The 20,398-nt window shown below is 45.6% G+C and overlaps 1 protein-coding gene across 2 annotated transcripts in view; it reads right to left on the reverse strand.

Moving 5' to 3' along the window:
* Positions 1 to 6,128: 6,128 nt before the first annotated feature.
* Positions 6,129 to 20,398, reverse strand: part of PAN3 (poly(A) specific ribonuclease subunit PAN3) — a 46,476-nt gene continuing 32,206 nt past the window's right edge. Inside the window, exons 14-19 of one of the 2 annotated variants that reach the window (XR_013224072.1) lie at positions 15,625 to 15,764; positions 10,937 to 11,066; positions 10,708 to 10,772; positions 8,401 to 8,539; positions 7,360 to 7,640; positions 6,129 to 6,760 (exon numbers count right to left, since the gene is read on the reverse strand). Coding sequence is in view for 1 of the 2 variants with exons in the window: in XM_077298287.1 (XP_077154402.1) it covers positions 7,500 to 7,640; positions 8,401 to 8,539; positions 10,708 to 10,772; positions 10,937 to 11,066; positions 15,625 to 15,764 (615 nt within the window). In the remaining variant the exon portion in view is untranslated. Of the gene's footprint in view, positions 7,641 to 8,400; positions 8,540 to 10,707; positions 10,773 to 10,936; positions 11,067 to 15,624; positions 15,765 to 20,398 lie in introns of both variants that reach the window. The other variant, XM_077298287.1, reaches the window with a different exon arrangement.

Below are 20,398 nucleotides of genomic sequence, written 5' to 3' on the forward strand. Positions count from 1 at the left end.
TTTTTTTTTTTAGAAGTATAGGAAGGGGTGGGTTTACCAGTGTTCAGCGTGGCTTGGTCTTTTAACTGTTCTTTCACTGACATTTTCACTTCATCCCTAATAATTGTTTTAATGCTTTGGAGTAGGGATGGCGACTCTTCGGCTGTTTTATCAATACACGGCCGACAGATCCGTTTTTCATATGTTTTGGGGAGGGTTTCTCTGCATAACGCAAACACCCTATTCTTCTGCATTGTGGTGGCTTTTGTACCCTATAATATAAACATGACATATGGTTGCTACAAAACGGTGTGCTTCGCCTTACAAAGGCACTCACCCACCGACCCATGAATACCATGACAGGCTGTGGGTACTCCTCTGGTATGCGTCCATCTGCAGCAGGGTCTGCCATGTTTGAGCTGTACAGCACTGAATGCTGTGCGCTGTTTTAATTTTATGTGAGTAGAGCGGTGTGCGAGCTCCTGGAACGACTTCCACCTGGAAGCGTCCAGCACACCCGCTTACTCCGGTGTGTGACGTCACTTCCGGCACGACCGGAAGTAGTCACCCATTCAGCCGGCACCAGTGTCGTGATGGGCAGGCCTGCACCCCGGCCCAGCCTCCAAGCAGGAGCGGACGCCGGGGAGTCCAGGAAGGGGTGACGTGACGAGCGCGGTCTAACAGCTCCCTATGGCCAGGATTACAGGCGTGCACGGCACCACTGTGCCCAGCTACAGCCCCCCTGTGGACCTCGGCCTCCGGAACATCAGAGGGAGACGTACAGAAGACTGAATTGGCGCCACGAAAGAACTAGAGCATCCACTCCAATTGCTCTTGGATCTTGAGACCGCACTATAAACTGGGGAACTTTGGCATTCAGTCTGGATGCCATCAGATCCACATCTGGAATCCCCCAGCGAAGACAGATCTGGTTGAAGACTTCAGGATGAAGCTCACACTCTCCCGAGGCTGAGTAAGTCCACCGTCCAGTTTTCCACACCTGGAATGTGCACTGCAGAGATTACTAGAAATGATATCTGCTGGACTAGGACAGGGGAGGATTTGCTTAAGTTTATCAGCCAGCCCAGGCGAGAAAGGATATCGCAAGTAATGCAGATGGACTCCGCGCAGTCATGGAAGGATGGACCTTTGATCAACAGATCGTCCAGATCGGGCAGAACGATCACGCCCCGAGAAGGCAAGTTGGACATAACAGCCGCCATAACCTTCGTAAACACTCACGGAGCTGTAGCAAGGCCGAAGGGCAGGGCTGTGAATTGGAAATGCTGGTCACGAATGGCGAAGCACAGGAATCTCTGGTGAGGGGGGAGGGGAAAAAAAAAAAAAGTTTGTAATATGTAAGTGTCTCGGATGTCAATTGAGGCCAAGAATTCCCCTTCTTCTAGAGAAGTGATAACTGAGCATCATTTCCGCATGGAATCTCTGTGGACCTTGACAAACTTGTTTAGAAGTTTGAGGTCTAGTTTGGGTCTTACCTTTCAGTAATAGTCTGCCCGATAAATTTGGCTGGCAAGGTGCGCTGCCTCTGGAGGAAGATTACTGCTCCGAAGTCAATAGCTAAGGTCTCCGACCAGAGGGCCATAACCTTAGCTATTCATGCTGCGGCCAAAGATGGAAAGAGCCGATCCTAAGGCCTCAAAAGACAGACAAATTTTCTGACAGGCCGTGGGATTTTTGATGGATGAGCCATCCGGCACAGATAGAAGGGTTTTGGATGCTAGACAGGATACCGGGGGATCTACTACCAAAGATTCAGTCCACTCTTTCTTCAGAGGCCTTTGTCCTGTGAAGCGTTTATGCGGTCGCTCCCTGTGCCGATTAACTATGGCCTGAATTTCAGGCTGAATAGTAAATGGCTTACGAGTTTAGTCCTCTTAAAGGACTCTTTGATTTGGAGCAGAGCCGGAATCTTCCTTAACCTTCCTTAAGTCTGGTTAACAACATCAATCAGCAAAGCCAGAATTTTCTGAAAATCTGGCGACTCCAGATCTAAGGAACCATCAGATTCACATTCGCTACTGACATCTGGAGGAGAGCAAGAAACTGAGCTCTCAGGCGACAAGGCACGTGTTTACTCAGGAGACGTGCTACAGATGTTTTCTAGGCACCTGTAGGCTTCTAGAGTGCTTTCGGCCCCTGCTAACCGACTGCTCCCACCTTGGGGAGGATCTATCTACATCAGTCCTGCAAACGCTCCACTCCCCTGAAGGATCAGAGGGATTCAGTCGCTTTGGCCAGAGAAGCCATGGATTGAGACAGTGACAAAGCCCACTCAGGGGGCTAGGTACACTGGGCTCAGTGGCACCAGAGGGCTCCTGAGCACATTTGGAGTCACAGGCATTGCAGAGCGGCGTACTCTGAGCCTTGGGAAATGTAGACTGGCAGGAGGAGCATGAAGTGAAAAAAGATTGCCATAGTCGTGTTAGACTTTTTAGATGCCTTAGAAGGGTACATCATGTACCCTTCTACGTGGCCCTATGATGATAGGGACTGCTGAAAAAGGGTTACTTCTGGAAAGGGTTACAGCAGGGAGGATGTATATAGCAGTGCTCCCTTACCTAGATCTGGGTCCCCCGCTCCTCCTGCGTGGCTCTCGAGCTGCGTAGCCTCTGGGCTGTGAACACCTGCTGCCAGGATCCTGATGGCAGTCTGTGTCCTGAGGCGGTCGTGGAGGGGAGAAAGATGGCCATCGAGAATATCAGAGGCACTTCTCGTTCTGCGTGAGAAGAGACAGGAAAGGTGGGCGGAGCCTCCGCAGCACATTGTGTGGGCAGGAATTAGGGGGGGGGGGTTGCGGCCTAGTAAGGACCGAAGCCAGGGACTACATTTGCAGCGCTGATGCAGGAAAGGGCCATATGCACACCCCTGCTGCCAGGATGGGCCCCCTTATCTAGCACCACTCCAGACCGCCTGTATGTAGCCCTTCCAGCCCCGGCACTTACCCGGAGAAGCTACTAGGTGGCAGGTAAGTCAGTGATATTAGCAGGTCCTCCTGCTGCTGCTGGTCCTGGACCATGCAGGGATAAAGGGGTAACCATCAATCCACCTTCCCTTTAATAAGGAGGTGGAAAGGGACCATCCGCTTTAACGGTGGTGCAGTAGGGGCTACTCGGTGCAGTAGGGGCTACTCAGACACCAAAAGGGGCCACTGTACATCTAAGGGGTTAAATCCCCTAGGGTTGGACACAGCTGAATGTCCAGCATTAGGCCTGGCTGCAGAAGAGGATACATTGGAGGCATATTCCATGTGCTCGTCTTTTACGGGTGCAGGGAGACCGTTGCCCTTGAAGGGACCTGTTGCCCCCCACCCCCAAAAAAGAAAAAAAAAACCCACACTCAGCCCAGGCATGGCATCCCACCTCACAGGAGAGGATGATACGGAGAGGCGACACTCCCCGTGCTTGCCTGTTGATGGTTTGGCGAGTTCGGAATCTTGAAAGGATCAGTCACCCCTTCATTCCACTTGGAAAATGTAAAAATTGGTTAAAAAAGGTAAAAATAAAATAAGGAGCTTTCAGTCTGAATAGCAGGCCCGTGTGCCTCCTAGGGACAACAAGCAAGAACTGGTTCTCCTGGAGCCAGCATGAGGGTGTATACTGCAGAGGAGGAGCTAACTTTTGTGTTAACTTCGTGTCAGCAGCATACACCCATGGTCTGTGTCCCCCAATGAGGTGAAGGAGAGTTTTTTTTCTTAAATCAGGGCATAAGAAAAACACAAAAGAGCCATTGGATTTGAAAATTTTCATAAACCCAAATTTGCATACCAGTGTTAGACATTTTGGCCCCCCCCCCCTTTTTTTTTTTTTTTTTTAATGTCTGGCATTAAAAATGGCAACCCGAAGTCATCAAAATGGCAATGTGATTCGTGAACTTAACATGCAAAGTGCAGAAGCAATAATGAAAATCTCTGTATATTAGTCCCGTATCTAAATATTCACATGTCGGCTATGCGTACCCATGTTTGAGGTGCAGTAGTTACCATGGACCCATTCAATGAGGGGGAAACAGATTGTATCACTAAAGAGAACAAAAACGAGTCTTATTTCTTGTATCCTTTATTAAAAAATACTGCTGTACATGTGAAAACCAAAAAAAAAAAGAAAAAAAAAAAAGTGACATATAGGAAACATTTTTTTATGAGGTGTCTGACAATACAGGATTCACTTTAGGGTAAATAAAAATATGTACCATTCAGTCATATTTACACACCAGAACGAAAAATGTTACATGTGTACAAAAACTGTAGAAGAAAACTTATGAGACTGGTTTTGTGTGCTTTTATTTCTGCAGAAAGAATGAACTTTAATCCCCATCACCAGGTGTGTTTTTGGGAAGCATGCCAGGGATTTTTATTTACTTTTGCATTTTAATTAAGAAAAAAAAAATATATATATTATACGTCCATACAATACCTGTACAAGGCCATAGACTAGCGCTTGAAAAAGTTTCTGCAACTTAAAAAGTGCATGCGTTACTAGACCACCAATTCTCTTTTCCCTTAAAATTTAGTTGTTTTTTTTGTCAGTTTTTCTTTAACATTTTATAATCAAATCCTGAGATTGAGTGACCCAAAAGTACGGAGGATAAAAAGAAAAATAGTAGGACCCAAATAAGTTGAATACCCACCACCCTCTATAATATTGCAAGTGGTCTGCTGGTCTAAGGTTGATGTGAACCCCACACTGGTCCCCAGGGGACCTAAAAAAAATTAAAATTAAAGTTACATAAACCTGATCCCCTTGTCCTATGCAATGCGGAGCATGTATTTTATTTATTTTTTTAACACTTTCCAGTATTGATAGAAGACTTCCTCTGATGAAGGAGGGGCAGGAACCATGTATGTTTTGTACATGCATGGCCATCAATTGAATGCAAGGGGAAAAAAAAAAAAAGTCGCTTATAAATTAAGCATATTTTTCAATAGTACAAGTACTTGTTTTGTACAAAAAAGTTGCAATATGATTTGTCAAAAAACAGCGGCTTTTCTTCATACACACAAGCTAATGATAAAACACATTTCTTGCTTAAACCACCCCTCCCACAATGACAAGGGGTTAATCATCCTTAGGAAAGTTAACTGTGGCAAGTGGTAAGAATTGTCTTTAGCCGCAACAGAGGAAAAGAAAAATGTGTGATGTATATATGCAAGGCAATAGATGTGCGTGCTTCTGTATGATTGAGAAACACATCTCTATTTTATGGATGCATGTGTATGTAGGAATGCTTGTAAGAAAGTATGTATGTTTGTAAGTGCGTGTGTACCTCTATGCAATTCTATGTATAGATCAGTGTGTACATACAGATTTACTAGCAAATAGATGTATGCATTTGTGAATGTCTACGTGCATTAAAGTATACTGAAGTGTGCATGGTCATATGAAAGCCTGTGCATGAGTGCATGTCTACTTATAGATGCACGTATGCCTGTAAGTACGTGTCCATGAATGTCGGCTTATATGAAAGTATATGTGGGTGCAGGTGTGTATCTATACAGATATACATGACTGCCTTTAGGATTTACAAGTATGGATGCATGTATGCCAACAAGCCACTATACTTGCAGGTCAGGTAAATGGTTATGTAAACCTGTATGCAAGGGTGCCCCAGCCTGCCCCCCCCCCGCCCAGTATGCAACCAACTGTGCCCTAGCCTGCCCCCCCCGCCCAGTATGCAACCAACTGTGCCCTAGCCTGCACCCCCGGTATGCAGCCGTGCCCTAGTCTGCCCCCCCCAGTATGCAGCCAACTTTGCCCTAGCCTACCCCCATTGGTATGCAGCTGTGCCCTAGCCACCCCCCCCCCAGTATGCAGCCATGCCCTAGCCTACCCCCCTGGTATGCAACTGTGCCCTAACCGCCCCCCCCCCCCCCGATGTGCAGCTGTGCCCTAACCTGCCCCCCCCGGTATGCAGCCAACTTTGCCCTAGCCTACCCCCCCCCTTCCCCGGTATGCAACTGTGCCCTAGCCGGCCTTCCCACCCCACCCCGGTATGGAACCGTGGCACAGCCCGCCTCCCCCCTGTAAGTCTATTAGTATATGTGTACACATGAATAGTTGTATGGAGGTACATCTGCATGTAAGCATGTCCGCTAGTAATGAAAACCTATGTGCATGTATTAACTTGATGTATGAAGTTACATGGGTATATTTTTATTTTCCCTAGGTGTACACACATTGAATGCAGATTAAGTTGCATGTTTTTCCTCGAAATGCAAGATCCGCTTTAGGGTTTTAAAGCTAGAAAGAAAAAAAAAAAAAGAAAAAAAAAAATTGACAGCTGAGAAGCAGTAGAGGCTCAAAGACGTCTCTAAATAATACATATAATGAGAATAATTAAAAAACCTGAAGTCAACGCGTAGACTGAAACTTCACAAGAGTCTTTCTGGTAGTTTTGGAACTTCTCGTACTCCATTGTATGATGTAGCATTTTGGATCATTAAAATATATCCATATTAAGTGCCAAAAAGAAAGTTTTAGTCAGTTCTTCTAAATATTTGGCAGTCTTTTTCCCCCTCTTTTTATACTAATAATTCATGGGATAATTGGTGCCACAGCTTTTTAGGTTAGAAAACGATGAGGGGAGACCTCTAAAACAATACTTTCAAATAAAGATTCTCCATAAAGCGCCAAAGATCCTGGCCCCAGTTTTTACTAAGTTATTCTTAACAGTGTCTCCATATCCAGTGTAACATACCCTAGTGAAGAGGAGGTTTTTGACGAGGAAAAGGTTTGGTAGGTATTCCTGAAATTTGTGGCCATTACTACAATAGAAAAAAAAAATAATTATAGGAAACGTTTTGCATAAGCAGAAAATTGTCTATATAACAGGTGGCGGCTGGTTGTGTTTTTACAGGTTACAAAAATAAACTTGAGGTCCATGAAGGGTTGTAATCGTGCGCACTGACCCCGAGATGAACGCCTCTTGGTACATGGATGGCTACCATCTGCCTTCACAAGCCAGTATGCCAAAGCTTGCATCCTACACAATTCTCCAAAAAAGATTGAAGTTGAAGGGAAAGAAAAAAAAAAATAAAAATATATGCAGGCTCTACGGAGCGAGAACCAGGACACAAGCGATTCACAACCTCAGAATTTGAGAAGATGAAACGGTGTCCCTGAAGAAGAAGAATTCTTAGAAAAAAAAAAAAATATATTCCCTTGTCAGAAAATCTTCAAATTAAAAAAAAAAAAAAAAAAAAAAAGTAGTGCATACAAGTGGAGAAAAATAAAAAAGGAGGAACATCATGCGTGTTCCTAGATTTAAAAAAAAAAAAAAAAAAAAAAGAAAGGTTTCTTCACAGATAAAGCCTCCGGGTAACTGAAACGACACATTGTGTTTTCCCTTCAAGTAACAGTGTACCTGACTGAAGTGCAAGCAGCTTTGCTCATCTCCGGTTTTGATTCCCAATAGTGAAATGAGATGACAATGACGACTCAGCTGTAGTGCAATTTGCGATCGGGTTAGTTCCTCAGCAATGTCCTGCATGCTTTCAGCAAATACTACAACTGACCATTCGCTGCCGCTACCAGTTCTTGAAAAGTGTTCTCAAAGCAGCGTTTTAGATCACTGTAAGTTACCACAAGCACGCTCTTCTCGTCCCTGGAGATGAGGCCGATCTTCTCCGGCACGCCAGCGTCTAACTGCAAAGAAATGGGAAAAAAGCAAAACAAATAAAAAGCTTGTGGCTTTATATACTAATGTGCTCATATAGCACAAATTACTAAAACGTGTCCAGATCAGATATTAGCTGCAGTTCCCCATCAGCACTGAGACCAAATGCTGTGTGAAAGGGGGCTGATACCCATTCCAATAGCCAAGCCAGCCCCCTTCTCTGTATACATCATCTTATTGAAATAAGCAGTCCGCACTGATGACCCAAGTAACGGTGACCTGGAACCCAAGCTGCAAGTGGAATTACCAGGACTGACGCCAATATCCAAAGATCAGGTAATGCTTGTTAAACCACTTGCGCCCAGTTTATCTTGCCATTTTCAGCAAGAAGTCTGTATTCTGCTGGTCTGTTAAAGGAGGATACAGCTGCATCTAAAGGGTAAATCTACTAGGAGACATAGCTGCTTGTAAAGGGTTAAGTCTTAGGCAAAACAAAGCTCATCATTGTCTGGGTTCTGTGCATGTCTCTTTACTGATTTCTTCTAGCCTCCTCCTACTGCTTCATTATACACAGGAATCTATCGGATCGCATCATATGTATATTCCATTCAGAATGAATAGCAGCACAGGAAATCTTCATAAATTGGTGTTACATTTTAGCTCTTCCCAGAAAAGCGACGTCCTTTTTAAAGGTCAGCTCCCTTCCATGTCTTACTTCCATGGAAGCACCGACTGGCCTATGAGTCCCTACATCAGATACAGTAGCACAAACAACTTGCCATACATTACCTTGTTAAGACAAGAAACAATATGACTGAGGTCAATCCAGGGAGTGCCCGCTTCTGTCACCTGATGGAAAAGATGATCCCGAAAGAGCTTCAGCAAATACCTGTCCCCTGTTTCTGACCAGGCTGGATCTTTTTGAAATCTGATAAGGGTACAACATTTTGCAAATATTATGGTGGTATTGGTTTCTCAAAAAAAAAAAAAAAAAAAAAAAAAAAAGGGAACGTAGATATATCTATAGGATTCCAGATTAGTACACGAATATTCCCACAGAATAGTACATGAGGAAGGGGAGAAGTTTAGTTTGTGAAAGGAGGCTTCTCCCCTCTTTACCAATCATCTGTTTTTCTATACATAACTGCCTGCAAACAACTATAGTTGTCCTCCCCAAGCTCAGCGCCGTGTGCCCTCCACTTCCCTTAGTCTGTTTGCCTGCAGCAGTTAAGGTCAGTGCCACCATCAACGTGATTTAAGGTCTGCAGCTCAGGTAGTCTGTGTGACATCAGCGCTGCAGCCAGTCACACGGTAGCAGCGAAGACAACCCGGGGAAGTTAAGTAAAGCTCAGGTTTTCTGCACATTAACTGTAGTCACATTAGTAAAAAAGGAAAAACCCTTTCACAGCCAATGTCCATTTAGTTTTTCCCTTCCCTTTTTCCTGAGCCAGTTTTTTTTTTTTTTTTTTTTTTTTTAATTTCTGTCCAGACATGAGGGGTTTGTTTTTTCCCCTGTGGTAAGAATAGTTTTGAATGACCATGTACGAAAAAAAATAAAAAAAAAATTATACATTTTATATATATACACATACACACAAAAATGATTAGTCCCCTTTGGGGACTTGGACCTGCAAAGCTTTCTGATTGTGACTTTTGCAATATACTGTGATATCGCTGTATAACAAGCATTCTCCTTTGAAGCTCATCCACAGGCTATGTTTGAATGGCGCTCTGATGACCACCACAGATCTTCAATAGACACCCGGCTTCCATAGCAAACGACTGGCATCCTACGATCACACCAACACCGTTAATGCCGCGTCAAATTGACAGCAGAATATAACAGGTTAAAAACCATCACACCACCTGTAGCACAGCAATTATCCCCCGATCGCACACCCCCCCCCCCCACCCGTTTCCAACTTGCACTGTACATGTAAGGCAGATGTAGCCAAGGGGATAAAAAGCAATGTTTAGGCATAAAAACTACTTATGAAATAGCTGCAGGAAATGAAATTGGTGAAGTTCAACCAAAATATGAAGATCATAGATTACTGTCAATATGTTAACACCAAGTAGGTTGTTCATGACCTTCTATAATGCGCAATGGGAAGTGTCAAAATGGGCAAATGTATTAACAGTCAGTTCATCATGCAAGTAGAGGAACCATCTACTATATAATTGTCTAAGGGTCACTTCAGTCTTTCGGTCTCTGTCCTTCTGTCTGTCTGTCACGGATATTCATTGGTCGCGGCCTCTCTGTCATGGAATCAAAGTAGCTGATTTTGCCACGACCAATCAGCGACGCGCACAGTCCGGAAGAAAATGGCCGCTCCTTACTCCCCAGCACCCGCCCCTCCGGTCACCGCTCACACAGGGTTAATGCCGGCGGTAACGGACCACGTTATGCCACTGATCACGCACTCAGTTACTGCTGCTATTAACCCAGTGTGACCAAGTTTTTTACTATTGACGCAGCCTATGCAGCGTCAATAGTAAAAACATCTCATGTTAAAAATAAAAAAAATGATTAAATGATTATATACTCACCTACGTCGCCTTTCCCGCTCCTCGATGCAAGCGGCACGTTCCGGTGGCAAGGATTGTCTGGCAGAAGCACCTGCCATGACGTCACGTTCATGTGACCGCGACGTCATCACAAGGCCTGCGTGGAAAGGACCTGCTGTGACGTCACGGTCATGTGACCGCTACACGGTCATGTGACCGCGACGTCATCACACCCTGGGACAGGAAGCTGCCGCCTGCACCCCACACAGGCGACAGAGCTACAACGCGCCTGAGGAAGGTGAGTATATGTTTATTTTTTTAACCTGTGTTATACGTGGCTGGGCAATATACTACATGGGCTGTGCAATATACTACGTGGCTCTGTGCTGTATACTACGTGGCTGGGCAATATACTATGTGGACATGCATATTCTAGGATACCCGATGCGTTAGAATCGGGCCACCATCTAGTTAAAGATATAATTACCAATGTCATATTCCCTTGTTTGCTTGGTCGTTCGAAAACAAATTAGCTTTCAATTGGAGCATGTCAAAAATGTTCAAACAAACCATAATCACACAACTTACTCTGGTCTCTCGTTTATTGTTCCCAATTTGGCCAAGAGTCTGAACAATCGACCGTTCTGTACCTCCTGCAGAAACGCAATGACAATCCGGGGTAAATACTGTGCAAATAACAACGATCACAGAGACCACAAAATTACAAAAATAGATTTCGGACAAGACAAGTAGCCATAATGGCAAAATAGACGCGAAGGCCCCAAAATTGCCGAGGACAGCTGGAGTAGGGGCTTACCTTGGCCAGGTCCTCCTCTATGATGTCATTCCGCATCTGCGCTGCGTCCAATTGAGTATAAAATCTAGCACCAATCATTGGCATGATGTCATTGACACTATGCAGCCGGTTTTGGTCTGTCAGCAAATATCTGTAGACAAATCATGAGCATGGTGAACAACAATTAGAGGTACGGCCAGCCTCCGTAATACCAGCACCTTTGTATAATTTAGAAGATCAACAGCTTTTATTGTTTATGCAGTTTAAGCTTTAGTTCAACACCAATGGCAAATTCTTCCAGAGGTTGTAATGCCCTCGATCGTGGGACTTTGTGGCAGTGTGTCAGCCCTCACATAGGGAGAACACCCGCACCCATACTGCCGTTTGTGGGAACACAGCTCGCTTAGTGACGTATATGTATGGCGCATGTCGGGAAGGCGTTCATGCCAAACGGGCTTCATTTTGCATTTAGGAAGAAAATGAACAGTTAAAATAACAATTCTGTGGAAAGGTATGTGCATAGTTCTTAATGGAGAGTTTTCACAGCACATCTGATATAGTTTTGCAGAGACAACTGATGGAGTGTGGAGACACTATGGCTTTGTCAGCCTTTGCCCTTCTTGCACCGGACACTGCCGTGGGTGCTCTGCCTCCAGAGTAGTGGGATTGACAGCAGAGAGAATAATATATGCATAGTCTTGTATTTTAATCTAATATCAATAAATTTATTTTTTTATTTCATGAATATAGTACTGCCTTGTAAATATGGCTTAATTGGAGTTTATTCTTGAGTGTTTGATTTTGTTTAAGGGGGGCCATGCATCTATTTAGGTAACATGCTCCTAACCAAATTAGGTTATACAGGTCTGAGAATTATATTTATTCATGTACATACTGTAATTAGAAGGTTATTCGGTGACTAAGCACTCCTAATAACTTCATCCCTTTAAAAAGGGTGAAACTTAAGCAGAGAAGCACAATGTAGAGACAAAACCCAATTACAGCAATTTAACACGGATTAAAGAAAATAAATAAAAATCTCTGAAATAGCAGGTTTACTAGTCCTTTAGGCTATGTGCACACGTAGGAAATGTGGTACAGAATTTTCTGCACTAAATCTGCATCTCCTGGCAGAATCCGCAGGTGCGTTTTTAGTGCGTTTATGCGTTTTTTTTATGCAGTTTTTGTGCAGATTTCTATTAATGGAGGGGTGCAGAAATGCACAAAAGTAGTGACATGCACTTCTTTGAAATCTGCGCAGATTTTTCTCCACCATGCGCACAGCTTTTTTTTTTTCCACATTGATTTACATTGTACTGTAAATCACAGTGCAGTTCTGCAGCGTTTCTGCAGCAGAAAAATCTGTTGCAGTTCTGCACCAATTCTGCACTAAGTCTGCATCGTGTGCACATACCCTTAGTGGTCTGCTGCTAGGTAGTCCGCCACATTCATGGGCTCTGTATAACCCCACCACTGTGCATAGGCAGAAAGCTGCCAAATCAGTGGTGGAGGTAGGGTTATACAGGGCTCATTAATATGGTGAACTACCTGTCAGCAGGTTTACTAGTCCTTTAGCAATAATCTCTTGCTGATAAACAGGATTTTATAAAACCTCAGCAATTGGTATTGGATGGATTAACACCAAATTTAGATGAAGGAGAAAAAAAAATGGAAAGAGGGGGTCCAATATAAAGAATATAATGCCGTCTGCAGGAAATGCAGAGCAAGAGTTAGAAGAGCTAAATGAAGTGAAGATTACTAAGGAGACAAAGGAATAAAGCATTTTTATTTTGAGAGGGGGTATGTCAAAAGCAAAAGAAAAGTCGAAGATGCTAAAGGAGGAGGTCTACAGGATGAAAGGTGAAGTGGTCAAATTTATGCTGAGAAAGTCAAACTTAAAATTCCTATTTTGCAGAGGTTCTCTAAGAAAGCAAATGTATCATCAACTGATCTTCATGGTGCCATCTAAGAAATAAAATAATTCACACTATACAGATAGATGGTGAAGGAACACTTAGCTAATTTACAGGAATCTCTCTCCTGACCCAGATGAATTACATCCTAGGTTATTTTCTAGTTAGCCAATAAAGGCATCACTCCTAGAATACTTCTGTCATCATTGGGCAGAAAAGTATTCACATCGATTTTTCTGGCTAACACGGTACCACAATACAATTTGTTATTGTACATCATCCTAGGGTACTGAAAGCGTTTGCAGAGGAAATTGCAGAACCACTAGCCAGAAACTTTGAAAACTCCTGGAGAACAGGAGAAGTCCCCATCTTCATAAGAGGAAAGATGGATCCAGAAAATTACAGGCCAGTGAGCCTTACTTCTATACCAGGAAAGATCTCTGAACAAATTAAACAGCATGTATGCAAGTACTTGGATAAATATACAGTAACTAACCAGAGCCAGCATGGGTTTGTTTGTAGCAAACAAGTCATGCCAGACTTATCAGTTTTCCTTCTATGATAGAATCACTGACTGGGTCTATCAGGGAAATGCGGTAGATATAGTATATCTCGACTTCACAGCAAAGCATTTGATAAATCTCATACTATCCTTATTGAAAAAAAAAATAAATAAATAAAAAAAATAAAAATAAATGACCAAGTATGGGATTGACAATATATGAGTCGCTAATATACAGGTCCTTCTCAAAAAATTAGCATATAGTGTTAAATTTCATTATTTACCATAATGTAATGATTACAATTAAACTTTCATATACTATAGATTCATTATCCACCAACTGAAATTTGTCAGGTCTTTTATTGTTTTAATACTGATGATTTTGGCATACAACTCCTGATAACCCAAAAAACCTGTCTCAATAAATTAGCATATTTCACCCGACCAATCAAATAAAAGTGGTATTAAAAAACAAACAAAAAAACCATCAAATAATAATGTTCTGTTATGCACTCAATACTTGGTCGGGAATCCTTTGGCAGAAATGACTGCTTCAATGCGGCGTGGCATGGAGGCAATCAGCCTGTGACACTGCTGAGATGTTATGGAGGCCCAGGATGCTTCAATAGCGGCCTTAAGCTCATCCAGAGTGTTGGGTCTTGCGTCTCTCAACTTTCTCTTCACAATATCCCACAGATGCTCTATGGGGTTCAGGTCAGGAGAGTTGGCAGGCCAATTGAGCACAGTAATACCATGGTCAGTAAACCATTTACCAGTGGTTTTGGCACTGAGCAGGTGCCAGGTCGTGCTGAAAAATGAAATCTTCATCTCCATAAAGCATTTCAGCCGATGGAAGCATGAAGTGCTCCAAAATCTCCTGATAGCTAGCTGCACTGACCCTGCCCTTGATGAAACACAGTGGACCAACACCAGCAGCTGACATGGCACCCCACACCATCACTGACTGTGGGTACTTGACACTGGACTTCAGGCATTTTGGCATTTCCTTCTCCCCAGTCTTCCTCCAGACTCTGGCACCTTGATTTCCGAATGACATGCAAAATTTGCTTTCATCAGAAAAAAGTACTTGGGACCACTTAGCAACAGTCCAGTGCTGCTTCTCTGTAGCCCAGGTCAGGCGCTTCTGCCGCTGTTTATGGTTCAAAAGTGGCTTTACCTGGGGAATGCGGCACCTGTAGCCCATTTCCTGCACACGCCTGTGCACGGTGGCTCTGGATGTTTCCACACCAGACTCAGTCCACTGCTTCCTCAGGTTCCGGTCACCTCTTCTCGTTGTACAGCGTTTTCTGCCACATTGTTTCCTTCCAACAGACTTACCATTGAGGTGCCTTGATGCAGCACTCTGGGAACAGCCTATTTGTTGAGAAATTTCTTTCTGGGTCTTACCCTCTTGCTTGAGGGTGTCAATGATGGCCTTCTTGACATCTGTCAGGTCGCTAGTCTTACCCATGATGGGGGTTTTGAGTAATGAACCAGGCAGGGAGTTTTTAAAAGCCTCAGGTATCTTTTGCATGTGTTTAGAGTTAATTAGTTGATTCAGAAGATTAGGGTAATAGGTCGTTTAGAGAACCTTTTCTTGATATGCTAATTTATTGAGACAGGTTTTTTGGGTTATCAGGAGTTGTATGCCAAAATCATCAGTATTAAAACAATAAAAGACCTGACAAATTTCAGTTGGTGGATAATGAATCTATAGTATATGAAAGTTTAATCGTAATCATTACATTATGGTAAATAATGAAATTTAACACTATATGCTAATTTTTTGAGAAGGACCTGTAAGGCATTAAATACAGTTTGTTAATGGAATATATATATATTTTTTTTTTTAAATTTATTTACAGTGTTTATAACTTTGTTTTGGCCGCAAAAAGAAGAGTGGTCTTATGTAATATGTTGTCACCCCAAACACCGAAACTGAAGAGTGTCTATGCAGTTAGAAATGGGGAACTCACAAAAAAGTTCTACTTCCCTTTTGAAGTTTCCATACAGAAGGCATCATTTACACTTAATTTATGGCGGCCTGATTAGATCTAATCTCCTTCGTAGTGCCTTATAGAATATGCTGCACATGTTGCTTCAATACACTATGAATACACAGTAGTCAGACAATACAAAGACAGCCATCAGCACCATGGACCACAGTGTAAAACTACAGATCAAATGCTGCACATTCACAGTACAAAGTTGTGAAAAAGAAACATGCTAAGTCAAAAACCTGACAACTGCTAACCACTGAAACGATTACAATGTTATGGAGGTGTCAGCCTTACAAGATTAGATTTTTCAGGTCAGAGGAATAGTTGATGTTCACAAGTTCCATCGCCTTTTGCAGGTTTTCCCGTTGGATTCCAGCCAAAGAATTGCATGATAACGCCAACACAACTTTCCCGAGGGAGATCAGATCTGCTTGCTAACAGCAAGAAAGAAGTGATAAAAAAGCAGTTAACAAGACAGGCAATACATAATCTTACATGGGGTCATTCATATGAATGGGAGCAAGTATGATAGAGTCTTGTGCGAACTATCAAAAAGAGGGATTTTTGGTTCTTACCGTAAAATCTTTCTTGGAGCCTTCATTGGGGGACACAGGTAACCATGGGTGTATGCTGCTGTCACTAGGAGACTGACACTATGCAAATAAAGAAGAAGTAACTCCTCCCTGGCAGTATACACCCTCCGACAGGCACCAGGCAACTCAGTTGGTGCAAAAGCAGTAGTAGGAACAGGTAATATATAACTCAACCTATGTACCAACCCACAACAACGGCACGTTAGCCAACACGGTACAACTTCAAGGGAGGGTGCTGTGTCCGCCAATGAAGGCTCCAAGAAAGATTTTACGGTAAGAACCAAAAATCTCTCTCGCCTCATTGGGGGACACAGGTAACTATGGGACGTCCAAAAGCAGTCCCTAGGGCGGGTATTCTGCAGAAAAAGAGGAGTTAGGTCAGCCAGTGAGAAACCGCCGCCTGCAGTATCCTCCTACCCAGGCTCGCGTCCGCAGAAGCCAGAGTATGCACCTTGTAGAATTTGACAAAGGTGTGAATGGATGACCACGTCGCGGCCTTGCAAACCTTGCAAGGCCAAAGCTTGGTGACGAACTGCCCAGGAAGCTCCCACAGCCTGGGTAGAGTGAGCTTTCACCCCTGAAGGGAGCCGTTTGTCTTGGACATGGTATGCCTCCAGAACCGCCGAACGGATCCAACGAGCAATTGTGGACTTGGAGGCGGGGAGCCCCTTTCGACGCCCATCCGAGACAACGAACAGAGGATCGGCCTGACGAAAGGAGGAAGTTCTGGTGAGGTAAATCCGGATAGCCCTGACCACATCCAACTTGTGAAGAGATTTCTCCAAGGGATGAACCGGGGAAGGGCAAAAGGAAGGGAGGACAATGTCCTCATTGATGTGAAAAGATGAGACTACCTTCGGTAAGAACGAAGGAACCGGACGAAGAACCACTTTGTCCTGATGCAGGACCAGAAAGGGAGAACGACAGGATAATGCCGCCAGCTCTGACACCCTTCTAATGGAGGTGATGGCAACCAAAAAGGCTACCTTCCAGGATAGAAGTGAGAAGGAAACGTCCTGAAGCGGTTCAAAGGGCGCCCGCTGGAGGGCGTCTAAGACGAGGTTGAGATTCCAAGACTCGACAGGAGAACGATAAAGGGGGAGCTATATGAGCGACCCCCTGGATGAAGGTCCTCACCTAGGGCAGGGAGGCCAGGTCTCTGAATTAAGAACGGAAAGAGCCGAGATCTGACCCTTCAAGGTGCTAAGGGAAAGACCTGAATCTAGACCCGTTTGAAGGAAGCTGAGAAGGGAAGGAAGGGAAAAGGACATAGGAAACAGATTGTTGTCCTGACACCACTGGAAGAAGGCCTTCCAACATCTGTGGTAAATACGCGAGGAAGCCGGTTTTCTCGCTCTTATCATAGTCTGGATGACGCTATGAGAAAAACCCGCGTTCTTCAGGACCGTGGCCTCAGCCATACCGTTAAATTCAGAGACCGAGAATTCGGGTGGAAGAGGGGCCCCTGCGAAAGAAGGTCCGGAAGATCCGGAAGCCTCCACGGAACATCCGATAGCATGTTCACCAGTTCCGCATACCAGGCCCTGCGAGGCCAATCTGGAGCTACCTAGAGTACAGGGACCCCTTCTGACTTGATCTTCTTTACGACCCTTGGGATCAAGGGGAGAGGTGGGAACAGATAGGGCATCTGGAACTGGGTCCACAAGATCACGAGGGCGTCGACTCCGACGGCCATCATGGTCCCGAGATTTGGAGACCTACTGGGGAACTTTGTTGTTTGCCCGGGAGGCCATCAAGTAGACATCTGGAACGCCCCACCGCTGGCAAATCTGGCTGAAGATTGCGGGAAGAAGAGACCACTCGCCCGCCACGATGCCCTGGCGACTTAGAAAATTGGCTTCCCAATTGTCCACCCCTGGGATGTGGACGGCTAACAGAGGGAACGTGACCCTCCGCCCAACGGAGAATTCTCGCCACTTCCGTCATGACTTGACTGCTGCGAGTCCCTCCCTGGTGGTTTATGCATGCCACGGCTGGGGCGTTGTCCGACTGAATGCGGACTGGCTTTCCCGAGAGGAGGGACTGCCAGCGGACGAGGACTAGGAAGATGGCTCTGATTTCCAAGAGGTTGATAGGGAGGCACGCCTCCTGAGCAGTCCAGCGACCCTGGGCTGTGAGATGGGAGAAAGACCGCTCCCCAACCCTGGAGACTGGTGTCGGTGGTGATCACCTGCCAGCGGGGAGGGAGAAATGACCTCCCACGCAGAATGGAGGAGGACAGCGTCCACCAAGAGAGGGACTGTTTCACCTTGGGAGAGAGGCAAAACGGACGATCCAGGGAAAGGGGTTTCCTGTCCCAGGCAGACAGAAGGGCCAGCTGGAGGGGACGAGAGTGGAACTGAGCATAGGGAACCGCTTCCATAGAAGCGACCATCTTCCCCAGAACCCTCATGGCGAGACGGAGGGACAGAGGGTTCGGACCCTTTAGCGCTCTGACACCCCGACGAAGAGAAAGAAACTTCTCCTTGGGGAGGAAGACCTGAACCCGAAAGGTGTCGAATTCCATGCCAAGGAACTCCAGATGCTGGACTGGAATCAAGGAAGACTTCTGGTAGTTGATTATCCAGTTGAGGCGAACCAGGGTGTCCAGAGTAAGCTGGAGGCTTTGGCTGCAATCCCGACGGGATGAGCCCTTGATCAAGAGGTCGAGGTATGGGATTTCCAAAATCCCTTTTGAGCGCAGAATGGCCATGACCGCTGCCATGACCTTCGTAAAGACCCTGGGAGCAGATGCCAGCCCGAAAAGGGAGGGCCGTGAACTGGTAATGATGCTCTTGGATCGTGAACCGGAGGAACCTCTGATGCTGTACGCAAATCGGAACGTGAAGCTACGCATCCCGAATGTCCACGGAGCACAGAAACTCCCGGTTCCATGGACGCGATCACCGAGCGCAGAGATTCCATTCTGAAGTGGCGAATCCGTAGATGGCGGTTTAATCGCTTGAGATCCAAAATCAGACGGAGCGAGCCGTCCTTTTTTGGAACCACAAACAGGTTTGAGTAAAAACCCAAACACCGCTCGTGAAAAGGAACCGGCACTACGACTCCCGAGGCGAGGAGTGAATAGACGGCCTGGAGAAGCCCTGGGAGATGAGAGGGCGGTTTGGGATGACGAGAGAGGAGGAAACTACTTCCTGGAGGTGAAGAAAATTCTATTTTGTAGCCTGACGTGACGATCTCCCTGACCCAGGCGTCGACTGACTACTGAGAACAGAAGCAGGTGGCCTCCCACCCTGGAAGGATTTCCAGGTGGGGGCGACCCGTCATTTATTAGAAAACCTGTGGCTCTGAGATCCAGATGGTTTTGCGGGGTGACCCTTAGCTCTCCAGCGCGGCGGAGGCCTGAAAGAAGGTTTCCTTCGGTCCCCTTGTGAGGAGGAACGGTCCTGGTTGGGGTTTCCTGAGGAGGTAAAGGACCGAAAGGGACAAAAAGGACTGGGGGCCCCTTCTGTTGAAGGGACGTTTCGGCTTGGACTGGGGTAAGGAGGTACTCTTACCACCCATAGCGTCCGAGATCATTTGATCCAGCTGCGTGCCGAAGAGTCTGGAACCCTGGAAGAGCAGACCAGTGAGAGATTTCTTAGAGGCGGGGTCAGTGTTTCACACCTTTAGCCAGAGAATCCGGCGAATGGCCACAATGTTGCCGTTAGCTCTGGTGGAACAGGCCGCCGCATCAAGGGAGGCATTCATGAGGTATTTTCCTGCCAGAGAAATCTGATCCACCAAATCAGACAGTTCCTCAGCAGGAGCAGCGGCCAAAATGCCCCTGTGCAGGGTCTCGGCCCAGGCTGATACAGCCTTGGCTACCCATGACGAGGCGAAACTAGGGCAAAGGGAAGCTCCGGAGGCCTCAAATGCCGATTTTGCTAGCGTCTCGATCTGTCTGTCAGTGGGGTCCTTAAGGGAAGCCGCGTCCGGGATAGACAGAACTGTCTGAAGATAGCCTGGACACGGGTGGGTCGACCTTAGGAGACTCGGACCATTTGGAGACCAGGTCAGAGTGAAAAGGGTATAACACGTCTATAGCCGTTTCCTGCCAGGGAAACGCTTACCAGGGTTTTCCCAGTGAGTGGAGGTAGTGTTGTCAAACTCCTTGTGATTAGGAAAAAAACCCTAGAGGGATGTTTAATCTGTTTAAACGCAACGGAGACGTCCTGAGAGCTTGCCTCATCCTCCTTAAGATCAAGCGTCTGAATGATAGCTGAAATAAGGCTACCTATCATGTCCTGTGTTCCGGAAGTCTGATCTGCATCAGAGTCAGATTCCGACTGAGGTTACGTCAGACCCGACGTCTGCCTGCGAGGAGGGGGAACAGGGCAGATAGGGGAATCCAGATGTGGCCCAGGGAACTGGAGGAGGATCTAGATAAGGTCCTTTTTCTGTCTCTCTTGTCTGGTCTCCCTCTTTGAGGGTCTTGGACAGGTGCGAGCGAATCGCCGTGCGAGGCGTTCGTG

Source organism: Ranitomeya variabilis, chromosome 3 (genome assembly GCF_051348905.1).
Source record: "Ranitomeya variabilis isolate aRanVar5 chromosome 3, aRanVar5.hap1, whole genome shotgun sequence".
Taxonomy (NCBI): Eukaryota; Metazoa; Chordata; class Amphibia; order Anura; family Dendrobatidae; genus Ranitomeya; species Ranitomeya variabilis.